The sequence below is a fragment of the Ursus americanus genome, chromosome 33 (assembly GCF_024610735.1).
Source record: "Ursus americanus isolate L20-20 chromosome 33, mUrsAme1.1.p, whole genome shotgun sequence".
In the NCBI taxonomy this organism is placed as follows: Eukaryota; Metazoa; Chordata; class Mammalia; order Carnivora; family Ursidae; genus Ursus; species Ursus americanus.
Window position 1 is genome coordinate 21172909 of NC_142159.1, and position 20560 is coordinate 21193468.

At 39.7% G+C, this 20560-nt stretch overlaps 1 protein-coding gene across 5 annotated transcripts in view; it reads right to left on the minus strand.

Annotated features, from left to right (window-relative positions):
* The window catches only part of PRDM2 (PR/SET domain 2), a 118677-nt gene that overhangs the window by 69961 nt on the left and 28156 nt on the right, over positions 1-20560 (minus strand). For all 5 annotated transcript variants that reach the window (XM_045777941.2, XM_087858335.1, XM_045777938.2 and 2 more), the window contains 3 exons: positions 18480-18594; positions 16667-16770; positions 4512-4664 (listed from right to left, as the gene is read on the minus strand). In XM_045777941.2, the coding sequence (XP_045633897.1) occupies positions 4512-4664; positions 16667-16675 (162 nt within the window). In that variant the 5' untranslated portion in view covers positions 16676-16770; positions 18480-18594. The remainder of the gene's footprint in view (positions 1-4511; positions 4665-16666; positions 16771-18479; positions 18595-20560) is intronic.

The window sequence follows — 20560 nt, forward strand, 5'->3', positions numbered from 1 at the left end:
CTCTCAAAACTGAAAGGCTATACAAGACAAAGACTGACGTACTGTCCACACTAAGGAGACTGAGAAGACATTACAACTGAATGCAACTGAGCTTTCTCTTCCTATAAGGACATGGTTGGAACAACTGACAAAATAAGGTGTATAAATTAGCTAATGAAATACTGTGTCAGTGTTAGCTCCCTGCTTTTGATCACTGCACTAGGATTATGGAAGAGGAGGCCCTTGGTTTTAGGTACAGGTGAATTCCATCTAAGATGCCAGTTTAGAAACAGCATAGTTCCTCATTTTAACATACCTTCTCGTCTAAATAAAGCCTTTGAAAGTCAACTTTATTTTGTTTCATTCTCTGCAGAACTCAGTTTATGTAGTCCGAATTTTAAGATATTCTAAATTCCTTAAAAGAACAAGCTACTGTTTCCTTTGCTCCCCCAAGGATGGCTAAAACCTGCCATTTTCTTATCTTTAAACCAATGTACTATTATTTGCCTTCTTGAATCAGTTACACCTAAACCAAAAAACTAAATGTCATATATAATCTTTTAATGAGTTGAAATAGCCATTACAGATGTCTTTTGGCACTCTGATGAGCTAACTCTGTTTCTGCTGAAGGAACAGGCTTTTTATATAAGTAAACTATTTCTAGTTCCAAATGTATAGTTTGCTTCTCTATCTTTTTCTTATAAGTCACATAGTTATGGAATGGTGGTATCCTATAATATCTGAAATGATTAGCGTTCACAGAAGTAAGTGGAAGCCTTCAATAAAGCCAAAGTTAAAAAAAGAAACACAGAAAGGAGGGAGGAAAAGGGAGGAAAATGTATTCCCGATATGTCCCTAACCCAAACAGCATAACCAGAACACTGGCTACCAGACACCCACTGGATATTTTCAAGATACCTCCCAGACTCAGAGCTTAAAGCTTCCTTGTTCATTCCACTGCAATCTTCTGCAGAGTACTGACTGTACTAGCAACTGTGTGAAGATACGTATCAGCACAAACTCTTTATTTAGGAGGGTACTCCTTTATTGTTGCAAAACACGATATAAAACCCAACAATCTGTTCTTAACTCAAATCTAATATAACATTTCTAAATAGCTAATGAACTGGTGAATAGTTCAAAGCAACCTGGTTTGTTAGCTATTGAACAACCTTCAAAACTGTTAGCAGCTGAGATGATTATTATACTATTGAGCTATTTACCTCCCCCACCTCATAGTAAAACAGTGACACAACTAATAAATCTTTATGAAGAGGAAAATAATATTTTTTTTAAATCAGTGCTTGTTTGCTTCAGTACTACGTTGTTTTTTCTTCTGCACTCCTTAGCACATTTAAGATTTTGTAAGTCAGATTTCAGAAAAGAAAAATTATGTCCTTAAACACAGGAACTATAAATGTACATCTTAAAAAATAAAGTTGAAAGTCCAAACAACTTCTTTTTTATGTATTGTATTGTGATGTTCAACAGAACAACAAGAAGACTTTAAGATCTTTCAACTTTTCCTTTGAGTTCTGACAGGCTTACAGAACCAAGCATACTCTCTCATCTAAATATCAGCAAATATAAACTTGAAATTTTACCAGACCAATTAAGAAGAGGCAAGGGTTCCAGTAAATATTCCTGACACTAGGTCAAAGTAAGAGAAATACTCCAGAATTACAAGAATACACAAAGCACGTCAACGCTCAGCCACCTACAATCTATTCGCCAGCAAGATCTCTTCAAAGTCACAGGTCAGACAGCCTCAGCTCTCAAACGGGTGAACTGAAGACTGAAATTCCTCTTCCTCCCTGTGGGCCATAAGGCCCCACCGGATCTGACCCCTGGCCACCTCACCAGCCTCATCTACCATTCCTGTCTTTGCTCCAGAAACACTGGGCTTTATTCTATTCCTTTTAAAAAAAAAAAAAAAAATCTAGCTTATTCCTACGTCAAGGCCTTTGCTTCTACTGGGCCCCTCTTCCTAGACTGCTCTTCCTGCAGAGATCTTTGCGTGACTGGTTCCTTCCCAAGCTGGGGGGGTAGGGAGGAGAGGGTTTATATGTCCTGTCTTCCCTGACCCCCCAGGGGATAGATATAAAATTATATAATTTTGTAAACTTATAATTTTACTCATTGTTTATTATCCATAAATTGAAGTTCTAAGAGACCAGAGACCTTGTCTGTTCTGTTCACTACCACAGAAGAATACCTGGTACATAGCAGACTTTCAATAAATATTTCTCAAACGAATGAGGAGATGAATGAACAGATGGCAGGCTAACTAACATCTAACTTTCAGGAATTTAAAATAGTTTTTAATCCTACTACAAACAAGACTGGGGTTGAGATTTCCTAATTATCTGGGTGATAGTTGAAAAGGCTATATAGAGCCCAGAGGAACATCACATGTAATTTATTTACAAAACCTAACCCACAGAAAGCTTAATCTAGAAGATTATAGTGAGATAAGCGCTAGCAAGGAATCGGAAAGGTCTTGTGCGTACGTGAGCAAACATCAAAGGTCAGGACTGGGAGATGTCTGCAAAGACAGAACTATGTTACTTCAGACAAAGACACAGGTAAAAAGAATAGGAATGGTAGAGTTGGTTAACACTTGGGAGTATTCAGGTTAGGCTAGGAACTGTTCACAGAATCTTACAACTAGTGGCTTGTTTCACCTTCACAACAACTGTATTAATTGTACTATTACCTCCATTTTTACAGATGAGAAAACTAAGAGAGTTTCAGTAACCTCTCCTAGTCACACATCTAGGAGCCAGAATTTGCTCACAAGGCAATCTGCTCCAGAGTCCCCACTCCTAACCACAGGACTATACCACCTCACCAAAAATAAGAGCTAGCATTTAGCACTTATTAGGCACTAGAGCTCTACTTCTAATAACCTACACAATCATCATGATAACCCTATGAGGTCAATACTATAATTACCTGTATGTTACAAAAAAGGGAACGAAGGAACAGAAAGGTGACTGGCCTAAGGTTACACAGCTAGTGAAGTCCTAATGACTTGCCTTGGGTCACAAAGCAAGCCCAGATTTAATCCAGTAGTCGGCTTCAGAGCTCACTCTCGCAAACACTATTCTCTCTCCATTCTCAGTGTTTCTCAGATTTGTTACCAGAGACGAACACGTTTTAACCGGAAGTCTGATGAAGGAACTGCAAAGTGTCTGAGTATCACCCTGGGCGTGCTCTCCCTTGGACCCTCATTTCCACTCCCTTGATCCCCTCCCATTCATCCCCTCACTGCTATTTCATCTCCACCAGGATCCTGCCTCACCAATTTAACCAGAGGTAGATCTCACTTTAAATCAATTCGAGAAACAATGAATGAATTCTTGAATCAAGTTCTGAATCCAATTTCAAACTGCAGTGTAACAACACTGCATAGTAACAACTACCAGGAGATCCTGCTATTACAATCCAGCAGAAAGAAAATGAGAAGGAAGGTGGTAGACATTTTACATGAGAAGATACCACAAAAAAATATTTCCTATAGGGACTAGAAGGACTTGGGTATATGTGAAGTAAAGGTCTGTCCAACTGGCTAAAGACGACAGGAAAAATACAGCAAAGGAAAATTAAACCGCTCTGTGTTAACTAAACTTCCAGAAGTCCCAGCACTACCACACAGGTAAAATTCACCATGCTGACCACTGTCTTCAATGCTTGCTCAAGAGATTTCAACTCCATGGACATCATTTGTTTTCATGGACTGTCCCCCAATCTAGGACATTTTTAAATAGATGTGAATAAACAGAAACTTGAATTGCAGCAATTTTAGTAAATGTATCTATTCCAAAAAGCAACAATCATCTTTAGTACCTCAAGCCTCCTCTTTAGAGAACATTTCCACGCAGGATCAGTGCAGATTTGCCTTCCCAGAGAATATGAAGACAGGGACAAAGCCATGGACTTGCTTGTTGCAGAAATGCAGCAGCACTCCACGCTGCCTAATGCTAACTGGCCTGCATGTATCAGTGACCTCGGACCTCACCACAAACTCTAGAAAATGACTTTCCTCTTCTTTTCATATCGGCGATTCATGTCTCCAAATCAAAAACTGGAAGAAGAAACCCGTTCTGTTGAAATTCCATTCTGAGTAAAATCCAGGAAAAAGAAAAACTAATCCACGGCTACATGACACTGAAGACCAAGCCTGTGTTTTCAGTTAACACGGAAGCACCACAGCTATCGATGGTTTCCTACACGTGGACAAACCTGCCTGTCCGACACTTGCTGGTGCATTTGTATCTTAAGGGAAGGGAAGTGGCTGCCACACACCTAACTCCTCAGTATCTATAAAGATGCAGCATGTAATTACTTAACACAATCTTCATGCCTTGGTGCACACAGAGCAGTGGCAACGTGTATTTAAAACAAAGACCTTGTGATGTGCTGATGAACGACTTTCAAATAAAATTCTTTCAAGGTTGCCAGAGTCATTACTGTCAGTCACAAAAATTCACCCAAAGTAACTGACAGCAGACCAGCTCCAACACTCTTACCTTTAAAGTTTTATAGTAAATGGCCCTGTTGATTTCCAGTGGAAATAAATTCTGCTCTTCTCCTGAGCAAGCCCAATTCACATATCGTAGCCAGTTCCCCTTCTCTGGGTCGGTGGCATCAATGCACATCCATCCCAAATTTGGGTAATATACCTTGGGGGAGGAAGGGAGGAAACACCATTGTTAAAATAGGTGTGTCTTTAAAATGTTTCCATTTCCAACTTTCAAAACAATTTCATCATATGCAATATTCTTTTTTTTTTTTAAAGATTTTATTTATTTGAGAGAGAGTGAGACAGTAACAGAGATAGAGAGAGCGCACAGGTAGGGAAGAGAGGGAGAAGCCGGCTCTCCGCTGAGTAGGGAGCCGGACGTGGAGCTCAATCCCAGGACCCTGGGATCATGACTCGAGCCAAAGGCAGACGCTTAACCCACTAAGCCACCCAGGTACCCCCATCATATGCAATATTCTACAAAACATCTCACAGAAACAAAACAAGCAACAGAAAAAAGAAAAAGATGAAAACGGAGATCCAAAACTGGTAATCCTCTTAAAGTCATTTCTCTATCTGTGCTGGAGTCATTTTTTTCCCCTAAACTTCAACTACAGCAAATATTTGTAATGATCTCTAAATGCTCTGCAAATACTGTCTGCACACGAAGACAAGTGAGAACTCAACTCCCTAAATGTAACTTTAATGAAGAGCGAGCTTCCGGCAGCACTGCACCGCACCCAAGTCCCCTGAGTGTTCTGGGTTGTTCTGCAGGTCGAATGTGAGGGCCAGACTACACGGTTCAGCGGGCCCCTTTGCTTCCGTAAGTGAACATATAGCATGGGTGATGGCACACAATGCTTTTGCAACCTCAGCTGACCCTCCAAACCTTCTCTCCCTGATCATCTGTTAGGACTAAGGTGCTATGGAACATACTCTGGGAAGTACAGGTGTCCTTCCAAAGAAAAGCCCGGAAACCTGACCCCTCTTTCATGACTCAGATCAAACCTACTCATCCGCTCTCAATGTCCCCACCCATCCCTGCCATGCTTCCAAGCACTTCTCATTGTTTCATTTTAAAGAAAATCTATTTAGCAACTATTTTTAACTTTTACCTTTGTATACATACACATACATATATATATACATATATATAAATATATATACATACATATATTTACTTTTATGTATATACATATACATACGTGTGTGTGTGTATATGTTACACACACTTTTACTTCCCCTAAACTAGACTGTAAAACACTTGATTAGGTACTGAAATAGAACCACAGGGTCAACTGACGATAGACCTGTCAAAAATAAAGCAAAAGAACTAAGTCTCTTACTTTCTCTTTAGGAAGAAAGGAAAGAATCTCAATGCTCCCATTTCTTCCCTCCACATACACAGCCAAGACTCCCCTACTCATTTCTTCTTTTCTCTCCTACCCACATTACACACTCTTCTCTACTGCAGCTTTCCCTCTGGAACAAAGCTCTCACTCTTTACTCCCAGCCCTTCTGCGCATGCCTGTATCTCCCAGCCTGTGGCTGTCAGGAGGCAGCACCCACCTTACTAGGTACTAACCACTCTTCTTTCCTCTTGGGAGTCAGATGTCAGGCACAACACCATATGCTTTTCCTATCATTTCATTTAACCTTATGTAACAGGTTCCTTATTACCTTTTTTTTAACATGTGGAAATTGAGGATCAAAAGTCCAACTGGACTTTCCCAAAGTCACCCACTTAATTAAACCCAAATCTGCCTGACCTTGACCATACTTAACAGCACCTTCCTTGGCCATCTGAGTTAAAACCGCAAATCCTTCTCTTCCCATCAACCCCCAGCCATACCCCCCGATTTATTTTTCTTCATAGCGCTTATGCTCTTTTAAAGCATGAGATCATCTCCTTACTCCCTTATTTTATTTAGTAACTACATCCCCACGCCAGAGCATTAGCTCCATGAAAAAAAACACATCAGCCTTTTCACTCACGGGAGCATTCCCAAGACTTGACCAGAGCCTGGCACTGAGTAGGCTCTCAATGAATAACGACGGAAAGGATGAAAGGATGTAGTTATGCGTGAATGTGTCACTGCCATCAGTTAACGAGCACCGACTACGTGACAGGTACCATGCCAAGGAGAGTATTTCCACTGTCCTGTAAGTGTCCCCTATGAGTTTATTCAGAAATCGGCTCTCTACTGAACACTACCTGCACACTCTAAAGAAAAGTTATCCGTGTCGCATTAGACCTCTTTTCAAACTATCATTCACCCTCTGCTCACACACACTGGTGCACGCACACACACTCTCCTCCCTGCAAACAGAGAAAGGGAAGTCCCCAGATGGTATGTTACAAAGAGACAGCATCACAATGCAAGATTTAAAGTGAAACTTCACACACCAAAATAATAGAAGGGGCTTTACTTTAAAATGTGTAAGAGACATCCGTCACGTTTGCCAGCGTGACGGGATAGGGGAAAAGGAGTAGTTGTACTTTCACACTGGCAGTCGTCTTGGTTACTTTTTACCAACTTAGGGATCAAAAGTGTTGTTTCGATTGATCACAGTGGATGGCAGAGTCCTACTCAGTCCTCACTGACACACATCCAGAAATCAACGGGATGAACAGAGATGGTGCTGGAAAACCCACACAGTCAAAGGCAGCAGCTGGGGAGAGACACCAAGTCTGCCCACCAACCTGAGGATAACAATACCAGCTATGCCCGAATTTCCTGGCTCCCAGGCCGACACAGACCTCTGTGGCCCATTTAAGTGAATTCCTTATTTACCTATGGTTCATTTTGTTTCAAAATGGATGAAAGCATCTACTAAGTCATACTTAAACTAAAATATTTATTTCATAGAAAAAGATGAACACCTCAATTTTTTTAAATGTACAAAAATAATTCACAAAGGAATATACATGGCCAAAATATCATAAAAAAATGCTTACTTTTAATTAGTTTAAGTTAAACTAATTAAACTAGAAATTTAATAATCAAAAAATAACTTTAAATTAAATAATTTTTACTTAATCAAACTAGTAAAAAGAAATTTTTAAGAGAAAAAAATAGAAAGCAAACATCCCCCCAAACAGTGCTGATCAGAGAATAAAGTGGTATCATTTTTTGGATGGAATTTAGCAGTCCATGACAAAAAGAACTTTAAAACGTACACACACTTTAGCCAGCATATACACCTACAGGAATTTATTCTCATGACACAATTGCCAATTATACCAAGATGTATGTACAAGAACGTTCCTAACAGTATGCTTTATTACAGACTGTTTCCCATTAATTGCTAAGTGGAAAACACAATGGATTAGCTCAGGATGATAATCCATGCACATAGAAGAATACTAAGCAGGCATTAAAAAGTACTTTTGTGTAAACAATTAGTTGGTTTATGTGGAATCTTTTATTTTGTTATATATTTCTGTATCCCATTAAGAATTTTTCCAATGAACACACATTATTTCTACAATTGGAAGAAAACAGAGGCAACGAAAAGCTGGAGGAATATTTTTACTGGTGAAAAAGACAGAATACTACTGATGACTGAATAAAGCCACTTATAGAAAGTATGGCTTAAGATGATACCATTTTTGTTTTTTTGTTTTTTTTTAAGATTTTATTTATTTAAGAGAGAGAGAGAGAGCACAAGCAGGAAGAGGGGAAAAGGGAGAGGGAGAACAGGGAGCCCGACGTGGGGCTCGATCCCAGGACCCCAAGATCATGACCTGAGCCGAAGGCAGACAGTTAACCAACTGAACCACAGGCGCCCCACCATTTCTGTCTTAAACACAGGAATACAGGGGCACCTGGGTGGCTCAGATGGTTAAGCATCTGCCTTCGGCTCAGGTCATGACTTTGGGGTCCTGGGATTGAGCCCCCACATCAGACTCGCAGCTCAGCAGGGAGTCTAATTTTCCCTCTCCCTCTGCCGCTCCTCCTGCTTATGCTCTCACTCTCTCTCTCTAACAAATAAATCTCAATAAAATAAAATAAAATAAAATAAAATAAAATAAAACATGGGAATATATGAAGAGAAAAATAATCTGACACTAAATACATGAAAATGTTAGTAATGGTTTTCTCCGAGAAGTGGAATTACCCATCATTTATTTTTTCTTCTGCTTATCTGAATTTTCTGCCTTTCCTCCACTGACTTAGTAGAATCTCTAAGTAAAAAGGAATGTGGGCGGGGAAAGCAAGTTAGTCTCCAGCATGAAGGCCCAAGTGTGACTAAAGGAAGCCGAGGCCTGCTGACACTCCTCCTCCTGCCGTCATCATCACAGGCACAGTTTTTTTAAAGTATGTAGCTTTGTCATTTTTATTGAGAGTCTAACCCATAATTAGGAACGGGGATGAAAACGTGTTTTTACACCATTTCTACCTTAGTTGGTCAAACCTTGGTTTCCAATCCGAATTCACTTCAGTGACTGACACATAGAACCCAAATGTTGAGATGTGACAGCACTCCGCTTAATGTTAACTACCACTTTGAGACCTCAAAAGTGCTGTAGCACCATTAGGCGAGGGTAGTAGAGAACCAACCAGAATCCCTTCCTTTCACACAAAGATAACGCAAAGGCAGGTAAAACTCCCACTCTAGCTCAGACTCAACAAATGATATGCAACAAATCTATTTCCAAATCTTTATAATGACCAAAAAATATTTTCATAGAATCAATAATTTTTCCTGACCCAATCTATAAAACAGTCCCTTCTAACAAAGCAAGGGTAGTGATTATGTAGATACAACCAGTTTTTACAAATTAACTTTCAAATGGAAATTCTCTACTTGGAGAAAAAGAACTCACGGAGGAGGAACACCTCCACCCCAAGCACTGGCCTGGATGCTTAATGTGCTATTTTATTTAACCATTACAAGAACCCTATGAAACATTACTAAGCCCCTTTTTTAAAACAGGACACTAGGGAAGGTTGGTAATTTTACTAGAATACTAAAGTCACTAAACGTCTGAGCCAAGATTCAAATCTGGTCCCCTCATTTATGCCTCCATTTCAATTTTCCTCTTTCCAAACCCCTCCTCCCATCCTTCACCTTCCCTCCATTATCCAGGCCAGACTTCCTTTCTGCCCTTACCACTGAACACAGACTGGGTATTAACTCTTTGTCAAACAAAACATAATCTTCGTACCACTCAACTTCCTGTCAATTTAATCCAGTCATTCTGCAACAGTCATAAAATCAAAATTTAGTACCGCTCCAACTTAAAAACACATCAAAATTAAAGCCTCCTGATGCATAAAGAACGTTTTGCAAAGAACAAACCAAGCTGTTAAACACACTTACCTCATGGGTTGGGGGTTAGAGTTTTCACTTAGATCCTTCCTTAGCATTTACTTGTTCTATTCTACACATGTTAATTCAAATTCATAAACTGAAAAAAATTCTCATTCAGTTAATGCAAACATACATCATTCAAATCCTCAACTGCTTGCCTATGAGGTCCTTACCCACTCTCAACTTACAGTAACCAACTTAGTTGGAAAGAAACCACTCCCAGAAATTAAGACAGGGCACTGAGGCTAACCCTAACCCTAACCCTCCTTAGACTGAATCAACTCTCATGCAGAGATACGTCCTTTATGCATCCAAAGAGCACCCCCACACACAATTAAGCGTCTACAGTGATAAAGCCATTCTCTTGGCTGTTCTCTGGACTTGCCCTTCAAAGAGCTCTAACACATTATTAATGGTGGGACAGAACTTCTCCTGGAGGTTCACGCTACTGAGGCTCCTTTCCATCTTTATCCCTCTGGGGATCTAGCTTGTTGGAATTTCCAATGTTTTGATCTATACACCATTTCCCACTTTCCCTGCCTGTTCCTGGGAGACAGACAGTATCTATTACCATTTATGGAGACTGACAAAAGGAGTCAAGGGGAGAGAGGAGGCTCACACCTCTACAAGCCCAACTTGCAGAGCTTTTACCTCCAATGTGTCTCCCTAAGTAAACAATAACTCAGCTTGCAGAAGTCAATTTCAAGATTTCTGCCCCCACACAGTTATTCTAGGTTTTTGGTTCAAAATATAGCCCATGCTCTCTAACATTAGAAGAGAAAGAAATTCTAAGCAAAAATGAAGATTGGTAATCTTTTTTAAAGTATTCAACTATAAATATATATTATAAATGTTCTTAGATCTCCATAAGATCATTCAAGTGTTTTTATGTTCAAGTTCAACTAATATTTACTGAGCCAAATTCATCTACGTCAAGTAACTTCATAAACGTCATCTAATTTGGGGCCAAACAAACCTATGAGGAGCTTGCTGTCCTTACCGAAAAGTGAAGATAAAGAAGAAAAAGACAGCCTCGTTTGGTGTGTGAGCATTTCAGTGAAAACATTTAATGACAGTTACATCTTCCTAAGTCATTAACACTGCTACCTGGAAAATACCACACCTTCTTCTTGGTATGTTCACATTCCAGTTATTCCTGAGCCACAGAATTAGACACTTGGAGGGCTAGTTAAGGCCCATAAAACTGCCCCCCCCCCCACAGAAATAACTTTCTGGAGGCTACAGACAAAAATGGATCTTTGGTACCAACTACTTCACTCCTCAGATTGCTTTAGAAAACCAAAGGCTTCTTTTTAGAACTATTTAAATATATCACTGTATCTGAAATATTCTGAATATTCTAGAAGAAGAGAAATAAAAGGGAATCTAATAGGTGGTGGCACATTTTACTACAATAAGCAAATTTGTAGGCAATCCTAAAATACAAATTTAAAAACTAAACAGGTGGGCTTCTCAAGCCTGCAAAGTCTAGTACCACTGTCATCGTTACCAAAACATTAGCACTGACTAACCCTCGAACCTCTCTTTTGGAATTACTTTAAGTTTCATACCTACAACTACACAGATGTATCTGGAAAATCTCCCAACAACAGATGCTTAATAAATGTTCCCAGGTTTGAGGTAGGTACCCCAATCAACATTCAATGGATCAACAAGATAACTAATTCTATTCTTAAATTAGAAAATTTTAACACTAAACTATGGCTGTTTAAGGATTCCATATAACCCTATATGCCATATATATATATATATATATATATGCGCCATATATATGGCATATGTATATTTTCTGGGGAGATTTTCAAAAGGGCCCACAACACAAAAAAGAATAAGAACCTCTGGGCTCTGCTAGCAGGAAGGGCACAGACTAGGCAACCAAGAAGCTTGGACTCTAGGCCAGACAGGACCGACAGCTTTAAGACATCAAGCAAACCACTTCACACTCAGATTTCTCACCTGTGCAAAGATATAGGGCATTTCCAGTATTCTTTTATTCCACAAAAATCTCCATGGGCTATATCACTGGTAATCTATACAATAGCACACGTTATATGCCAAACTCAGTTCTCCAGAACATAGGACAGTGGTAAAAGCACATGGTAAAAGCTTCAGAAACAAGGGTTAAATAAGGGAATAAATACACTCCCAAAGAGATTTTTTTTTCACCAGACTAACCTGCCAATCTGACCACAGGTTAACTTATTTGGGAAGGTCACTTCATTCTATTTCGACCCACTCCTCTGTCCTGAAGTTCCACAGAAAAGAATATGATTGGTCTAGAAGCTTCTATGACCAACTCTACAGCTACTCCACTTTTAAGTACCAAGTTTAAAATCTTCCCACTACTATTAACCACATAGCATCACAGTAAGCCTAAGACACCAGACATTGCCACGCTCACTCCTGCTGCTTCTCCTTTCTACATACTGAGACCAGGGCTCAGCAAACTTTTTCTGTAAGGAACCAGCAATAAATATTTTCAGCTTCGCAAGCTATACGGTCCCTGTCAGAACTACTGAATTCTGCCACCACAGGGCCACAGCAGCCATCTATAACATGCAAACAAATGAGCGCAGCTATGTTCCAGTACAACTTGATTCATGAGCTGACATCTGAATTTCATATTATTTTCATGTGTCACGAAACATTTGATTTTTTTGTTTAAATCACTTAAAAATGTAAAAACCACTCGTAGCTGCAGGGCTGTAAAGAACAGGTGGCCGGTTGCATTTCCATGTGACCTGGGTTTCTTCGTCTGGTACTACTCTGGTGTGGGTTAGAAGCTGGGAAGAAGAGCTGAATAGTACTTTCTGGAAAAAGCTTCTACAGGATCAGCTGACTGACTACTTTCTTTTCTCTTCTCACCCCCATTTTTAACTTAGAAATAATCTGAAATTAGAAGTGTTGAGCTAGCAAAGACTAGGGAATGCACTTGCTAACATCTAATGCTAACAGTGCAGACCGATAAAAAGTTTTTCACTTCTGAAATAATTAAAGTCCCCTCGTTATAGAGAAATAACTTATCAATTTTGGTTGAAACACAATTCTACATCTTCCCACGATCCCCGACTCAAAATTTGTTGCCTAAACGAATATCATGCAAACAGAAGCAGTGAACTATTGGTTTTCATTTATAAGAATGGGGCTGGGGAGGGGCAGGGGGAGCACTATAAAAAAGATTAACAATACTGGGTTTTAAAAAGCTAGGAAAAAATATGTACTTTTGGTGGTTATGTAAAAGTGCAATCCTTCTGGAGGTCTGTTAGCAAACTTCACCAGAGATTAAAATGTAGTTAACTTTGGACTTAACAGAAGATAACCAGACAAGTGAGCATACATGTACACAACAGTGAGTTTCATACTCAGAACTGTTAATATCATGAAAAGATTAAAACTATTTAAATGTTCAACTGGTTAAACAGTGGAAGGAAGCACTGGAATTCTAGAGGCCCGTAAGAAATAACGATGTAGATGACACGATTTGACATGCATATGTCCACAGCATACTGAAAGAGAAAAGCACGTCACGAAACCGCATGTGCTGCGGATCTCAACTGCATGAAGTGTCTATATATGGTGTTTGTATATGCGCCAGTGCACGTGAGAGACAGAAGAAAAACAGAGACAGAGAGGCAGAGACTTAGAAGAACGTTCGCCAAAATATTCACAGATGATTTTTACTTTCTTGTTTATAGTTTTCAGTATTGTTTACATTACTTTACAATGACCATGTATTACATTTATAATTTAAAAAAGACTTATTAGAACATACACCAAGAATGAACCCTAATGAAAACTAGTAACTTTAAGTGATAAAGATGTGGGAGTGCAGGTCCATCGAATGTCTAATGCACCGCTCTGCTGTGATAGTGGGGGGAGATGGCGGTGTGCGGCATTCTCTGTTCTTTCTGCTCAATTTTGCTGTGAACCTAAAACTGCTCATAAAAAATAAAGTCTATTAAAAAAAAAAAAACTTATTCGAACAATTCATAGGCAAACAACTCAGAAGTGCATCTCATGGGAAGCGATCTGAAACCCATGGAAGTGAATCTGAAAGGCTTTTGTCAGAAGTGGTCAGAATACTGCAGAGGGCTCCGCGTGTGTGGGGGTAGTCATGGCAAGTCTTACACCAAGTCCAGCAGTTAAGCTGGCTAGCAAGCAGTTCCTCCCCAGAAACTGCTCAAAGAATGCTCTCCTCTCAGGAGAATCTGACTGTTTTGTGCATTCACCCTGAGGATACTTGACTGTTTCTCTCCCGTTGTTTCTGCTTTAATACAATGTTTTCAGTGAAAGCTTAGAGGACTTAAGACTGTGTTAGATAATCAAGGGCTCAAGAAAAGCAATTTAACACTTTGTCTTAGATTAGCTTTAAAACGGAGTTCTAGCTGGGGCAGGAGACCAGGCTGCTAAAAGATAAGCCAGTCTTAAGGGGCTTTAATGGAAGAACAAAAGCCAAGATGAGATTTTATTGATAAGCAGTTTCTGTTACGTTAATGAGAGGCATTCTGATGCAAGTCTGAGGCTAAGACCAAGGTTGGAATAAATTAATGGAGATACACTAAATTTTATTTGGTGTTGCTTTTTCTTTAGAAGAAATAGATACATTCTAACTGATGCTTCCTATACTTTGCCTAATGCGTACTTCTACATATATGTCAGATATATCTACTTTTATTTTAACGGAGAGGAAGGCTTACAGGTTTCTGTATGGAATACATATACTTGTAGGCGGAACTATCTGAATGACGTCCAGTTCTTTTTTTTTTTTTTTAATTGCAAGAAGGAAAAGCCAACCTTGACAAGAACTAAATCTTTAAATCTAACAAGAACTGGCAATGTCATAAGATTCACCAATCGTAGTGGTATACAAGTAGAATACCTTAAGTTAACAATGTAGTATTAACACGTTTATAAGAAGTAGTCAAATCCCTAATAGGTCAGGGCTCCAAATTACAAGGTTCAGCAAGCTGAGTATGAACTCACACTACATATGAATTTCAATATACATGAAACTTAATTTACAAAAGACACTATTAACAATTTACATACTATGCCCAAAAATCTCCCAGTTGTTACGCTGGGTAAAATAGGTACAATAAACTTAGGTGTACTATTAATATTCGTGACATTTGTTCAAGCTTAGCATTATACACACAGAACTAGACAATGCATTTCCTGGTTTCCAGACATTATCTAAGATTAGCACTAACCTGTGGAACATATTTGTTAGTCTCCCTCGGGAAATTTCTAAAATTAAAAATGCCATTTATTTGGGGGCATAATTTTGTGGTCAAGACATTTTTAACCATTCAGACATTATCTTGAGTAATTAATATTTTTTGGCTGTGCAGTTCTCCTACAAATATAGCACTCTTTTACCTCAGAAGTAGTGAAACAGCATAATGTGATTATTCTCATGCTAAATCCTCATTTCCTAACGCCCCTTGGGTTGTCATCAGATTCAAAGTAAGGGATTCACAAAACACGAAGAAAGTCAAAATTACTGGAAGAAACTGAAGGAATCTTCAAGTTAAGAAACACTGCTGGTCACACTGAAAACAATATCAACATACCTCAGATGTACAAATGTCACAGAACTTCTTGATGGAAAGTATCCAGACATTTCCTAGGCAGATTTTATTTTTAGTCCTGTGTATGTTTACGTGTGAAACAGATGTGAGTCAATTTAAGACCATCTGATAGAAATGCTTTTCTAACCACCGAAAAACTTCACTTGTTTTGAAAAGGAGTCACACCAACTGAGATCCTATCAGAACACGAGGAGCTTCCCCGGAGCACCTGACCTGAACCAAATTCCACATAAACGCCAAATTTGCACACAGCGCTCCAGGAAACAGTAACAACCTGCTTCATCTTCATGATGATCTTAATGAGGTATTTTTTATTAATCCCATTTTTAAATTGAGGGTTTGGGGGCTCAGAGGTTAAGTACGCAGAGAGTCACAAAGCTAAAGGTAGGATCTAAAGCAGGGCAATCCAATGAAACACTTTTAGATGCCTCACTGTGAGGCAGGAGACATGGGCTCTGGTTCTCTATCAATACCACTCTCAACACGGGAGGAACAATGCACCTCTGTTCTTGACAGCTTCACCTCTGCAAGGAATATGCTACCGCTCTGCGTGGCCCTCCAGCATCCTCGTGAGAACAAGAAATTAACAAAATGAAAGCCTCTGAGGAGTCCAAAGCCCTGTCCAAATGTGCCATGTGCTAAATATATCCAACTTGGAATATTCCAGCAACACAGAGATTAGTTTCTAAAGCACAGAGAAGACCCTAACGGTGTTTTGTTTGTGGCCGGTAAGGAGTGTCTTTTACGGTACCTATCTGGAAGCCTCCAAGCGATAGCCCAAAGTCTTGGCTGTCACGCCGAACACCCTGAACAAGGTCATATAAAAAGTGGACTTGACGTTTATTGTTGAGGACAGCCAAGCAGCTTCAAAAGACAAATGTAAACAGCAGCTGGAAAAATATTCTTGAGGGGCGCCTGGGTGGCTCAGTCAGTTGAGCACCCAACTCTTGGTTTCGGCTCAGGTCATGATCTCGGGGTTGTGGGATGGAGCCCCAGGTCAGCTCCCCGCTCCACAGGGAGTCTGCTTCGCTTCTCCCTCTCCTTCTGCCCCTCCCCCCTCCCCCCCAACACTCTCTCCCTAAAATAAATCTTTAAAAAATATATATTCTTGATTTTTAAAGAACATATTAAGATGACTTTTAATTTCAAAATGTCAAATCCTGAGAGAAGAGAATGATTTTTTTTAAATGTATAGAACGCTGATAAACAAAGAACCAGAATTTCTTCTTACCTCCCACATGTACACATTATTCTTAACCTGAGATCTTTTTTTCTTATCACCAACAAATGGCCCAAACTTTTTGCCTTTTAAAATTGGTTTAGTGGCCCAGACACCTAGAAAATAAAACCAATATTTTTATAATGTTATTGTGGTTATTTTAAAGATTGAAGCGTTAAAGTCAATTCTGTTTCACAATAGTTCAAAGGCTAGCAAGATAATGTTAGATCAACGGAGGGCAAATGACATCAAGTCTTCCACGAGGATTTTTATTTTTCTTCTTTATATCCTTCTGTAGTTCCCAAATAGTCTGTAAAGAACCTACATGGTTTTATAAGTAGGAAAGAAATGTTTTATATTTGTTTCTATTTTTTTACATGTAAAATTACCCAGATGGTACAATCACAAATACCTGGAGAACAGCACGATCACAACTAAAGAGAAAAAAGAAGAGAAAGGAGTGAAACTAGAAATAATTTTAAACTCCTCTTTCTAGTTTTCCGCAGATTTCAAATGGTCTCCAATGACCATGAATTGCTTTTATAAAGGCTTGGAAATGCCGATTTGAGAACAGTATTTTTGAATTTTGTTTGCTCAAAGTGGAACACCCTCTCCTCGCCAGCTAAGGAGGTGTCTCCTGACACCTTAGCTGCTGTAACAACTCACTTTGCAGAGCTTCCAACAGCCCAGAGTTACACCTGCTGCTGCTCCGCCATATTCCTCAGCTGTTTCCGTGTTCTGGACACTGACCAGAAGGCAGAAGGACAAGCTGAAGAAGCAGCGGGCAAAATGCGGGCGACAGCCCTGGAGTCAAGGGAACCAGCACCCAGGGGTGCCGCTCACTGACAACAGTCCTCTGGACAAGTTCCCTCATCTCCCGCTCTCAGAAGAGGCACAGAAGGAAGGTGGAGGCTGAGCCGGTCCTGTCCAGCTGGGAGGTTCAAATCTCACTCTTCTGTAGGTCTATGAATCCAATTTGATAACAGAGCTAACAATCAATTAGTGGAGCTGTACAATCAACCACTTTCACGTGAATGATACAATCTAAGTGCTCAAGTGACTTGCTGAAAAATTTTTCGGTGAGAATTAGGAAAAGCATTTATTAACAATTTATTCACACACATATACACATAAACTGGAATATCAGAAATACATCTTAAAAAAAACAAAAAGGGATCCAAACATGATATATTCCACAACTGTACTTTGACTAAATTTTTATAATTTACTAGGTCCTTACTGGCCTTCTGTCTAAAGCTTGGGGCACAAAAACAAGATCAAATACATAAAAGCTGGTTTGTATTCAATGAGAAAATCCAGCCAGAAGCATTCAGATACACTCAGGTCGTCATTCATTCAAATACCTACTGAGGTCCAGAACGAGTCAGGTACTGGAGACACAAAGATAAGTAAGAAATGAAGGCACCCACAATCAATGAAAGGGGCAGATGTGAAAACAAATACAAAATACTGAAATTAAATATAACAGCATACTCACACTCAAGTCCCAGTGAAATCAGAGAGGAGGGAACAATACACTCACAGCAGGAAGAAGAGCCCCGAGGAGACAGTGGAAGGGAATACTCAGGCTAAGTCATAAAGGATGGTGGGTAGGAGTGTGGATATTTCTGGTTTAGTTTTATAATCTATGTCCACCCTGGATTCTTGACTGGAAAATGCAGAAATACCACATAACCTTCTAGGTCTAAGCGTAAACCTGTCACTTTGATGACGAGCTCCCTACCTTAAACGCTCCCAAAGGAGGCCTGGACACAGGCGGCTCTCCCATCCCCTCCCCGTCTCCTTCTGTGCCCCTGGTCCTCACCAATCCGAGTCTTGTCAACAGCAGATGGGAAAAGCCTCACTTCCTCTGGAAGTCCTCGAAGCACATGTTCAGGTACCTCAGACAGGCTCTCAGCAGCTGCAACAGGCTCAGTGTTCTGCAAGTCAAGAAACAGAAGGATCAGAGCAGAGGGAAGCAAACCCAGATAGCGTTTTGTTTTGTTGTGTTTTTTTTTTTTTCTTTTCTGGTCCAATAAGCAAATATGCAAAAATGTAACTGAAACCTGAAGTGGGCAAAGCCAGACCAAGACGGCCGTGCCGTCCCTCGGAGCATCTCCGGAGCTGCTGTGATGGTTTTGAGTCTCCAAAGGAAACTACTGCCATCTTCAAACATGTCTGTGTTCATCTATTTTGTTCCAGCCACCTGTAGTCATTTTCAAAATATGTAAATATCTGGCACCATACTATTTTAAACTCCCACAGAATCTGGAGGTAAAATACAGCTTAAAGCTTACTTTTAAGTCAAAGGCTACCATCAGCATTTTAGAACATTTAAAAAGTAAAGATCAACACTCCCTACTTAAAAGAATACTTTTGGCACACACTGCAAAGGACCTACCAGCCGGCTGGACCCCACCCCATCTATGCTTTCATCCCTCCAGCAACAACACCCCCTTTAACAGGGGCTTGAATACTCCGACGAGAACACTGCAGCTTCTGGGCCCTCAATGGAAATATGACCTTTCCAGGAAACTGAAATTTACCACTTCTATAAAGTCACTAATTAGCAAAATCATCAGAACATCACAATCTTAAGAAACAGAGAATTTTATACAATTACTAACCAGTTTTGACTTTAACCTCAAGAAATAAGATTACTATTGGGTATGAATATAAGAGAACAGAAAGGGGAAATCTGAGCCAACTGGTAAAACATGACTATTATTTTAAAAATAACATTCAATGAAAGGAAAATCAATTGTCTTATAACTGTTATCCCATGTACCCCAAAGAACTGATGTGCATATCACAACACCACTAATAATGATGGGTTCTATAGTCTAGGTGTTTTTTATTTCACTGCAAGGGAATCATTTCTCAAGGACTTTCAAAGAAACCAAATTAGGCAAAAAGCAAATTCCAACCTAAAGAGGTTAATTTTCCCACAATGAAGCTCTTATAGCTTTTAAGAATGTTTTGTGCAAAGACGAGAATATCATCCAAATTTGTGTACTTCCAACACTTCGATTTTTTTTTTTTTTTTTTTTTTAAGTATCAATAGGCTGCTTCAAGAGAAATCAATCCCATGGCAATGAGCAACTCATTATGAAGGTCTGCTCCCTGGTCTGCTCTGAGTTGGAACGCACACAAGTGGGCTCCTACACACTGAGATTCATTTCTCCTACAGGGCAAAGCCGACAGTGTGGACCCTTAAGAAGCATGAATGCTTTGATCCTGCTGGATCAGAAAATGGGTCGTATGGTATTTTTAGTTAGCTAAAATGTGAATAAATTTAGCACACAAATTTCTCACTGTTAAATACAGTACCCCGATTTTTTAAATTTTCATCTATAAATGGTTATTTTGGCAACATGAATAATTTTTTTTCCAGAGGAGGAAAAGGTATTATACTGGCAGTCAGTATCCTAGACTATATAATAATTATTTTTAACACTGACAAATTAAGCAATATTAAAAAGTACTTAGCCAACGCTCCAAATCCTATCAGCATGTGCCCATAAAGCAGAGTGAGGGAGTTTTCTTCTCCTTCCTCAGATGGGACCCTAGCCTAAGATTTAAAAAGGACTTGACACCATTTAACTTCCCCAAGAGCTTTGAAAAGACAGTGTGTCAGCTATTCTAACCGATCCTTCCAGGCACTATGACAATAATACTAACAAGCTAGTATTTCCTGAGAAACTCCTTGGGGCCTCAGTTCAAGGCACTGTACTAACAGTCTTCCACGCATGATGGCATTTACTCCAAACAGCTCAAGGGGAGGGGACTGTCACTGTGGCCCCTTGCCCCTGGCTTCTCCCCCAACCCTCACCCCCTGCAATACACACACACAATGGGAGAAAATGAAGCTTAGAGAAGTTGTCTAAGTTGCTCGAAGCCAGGATT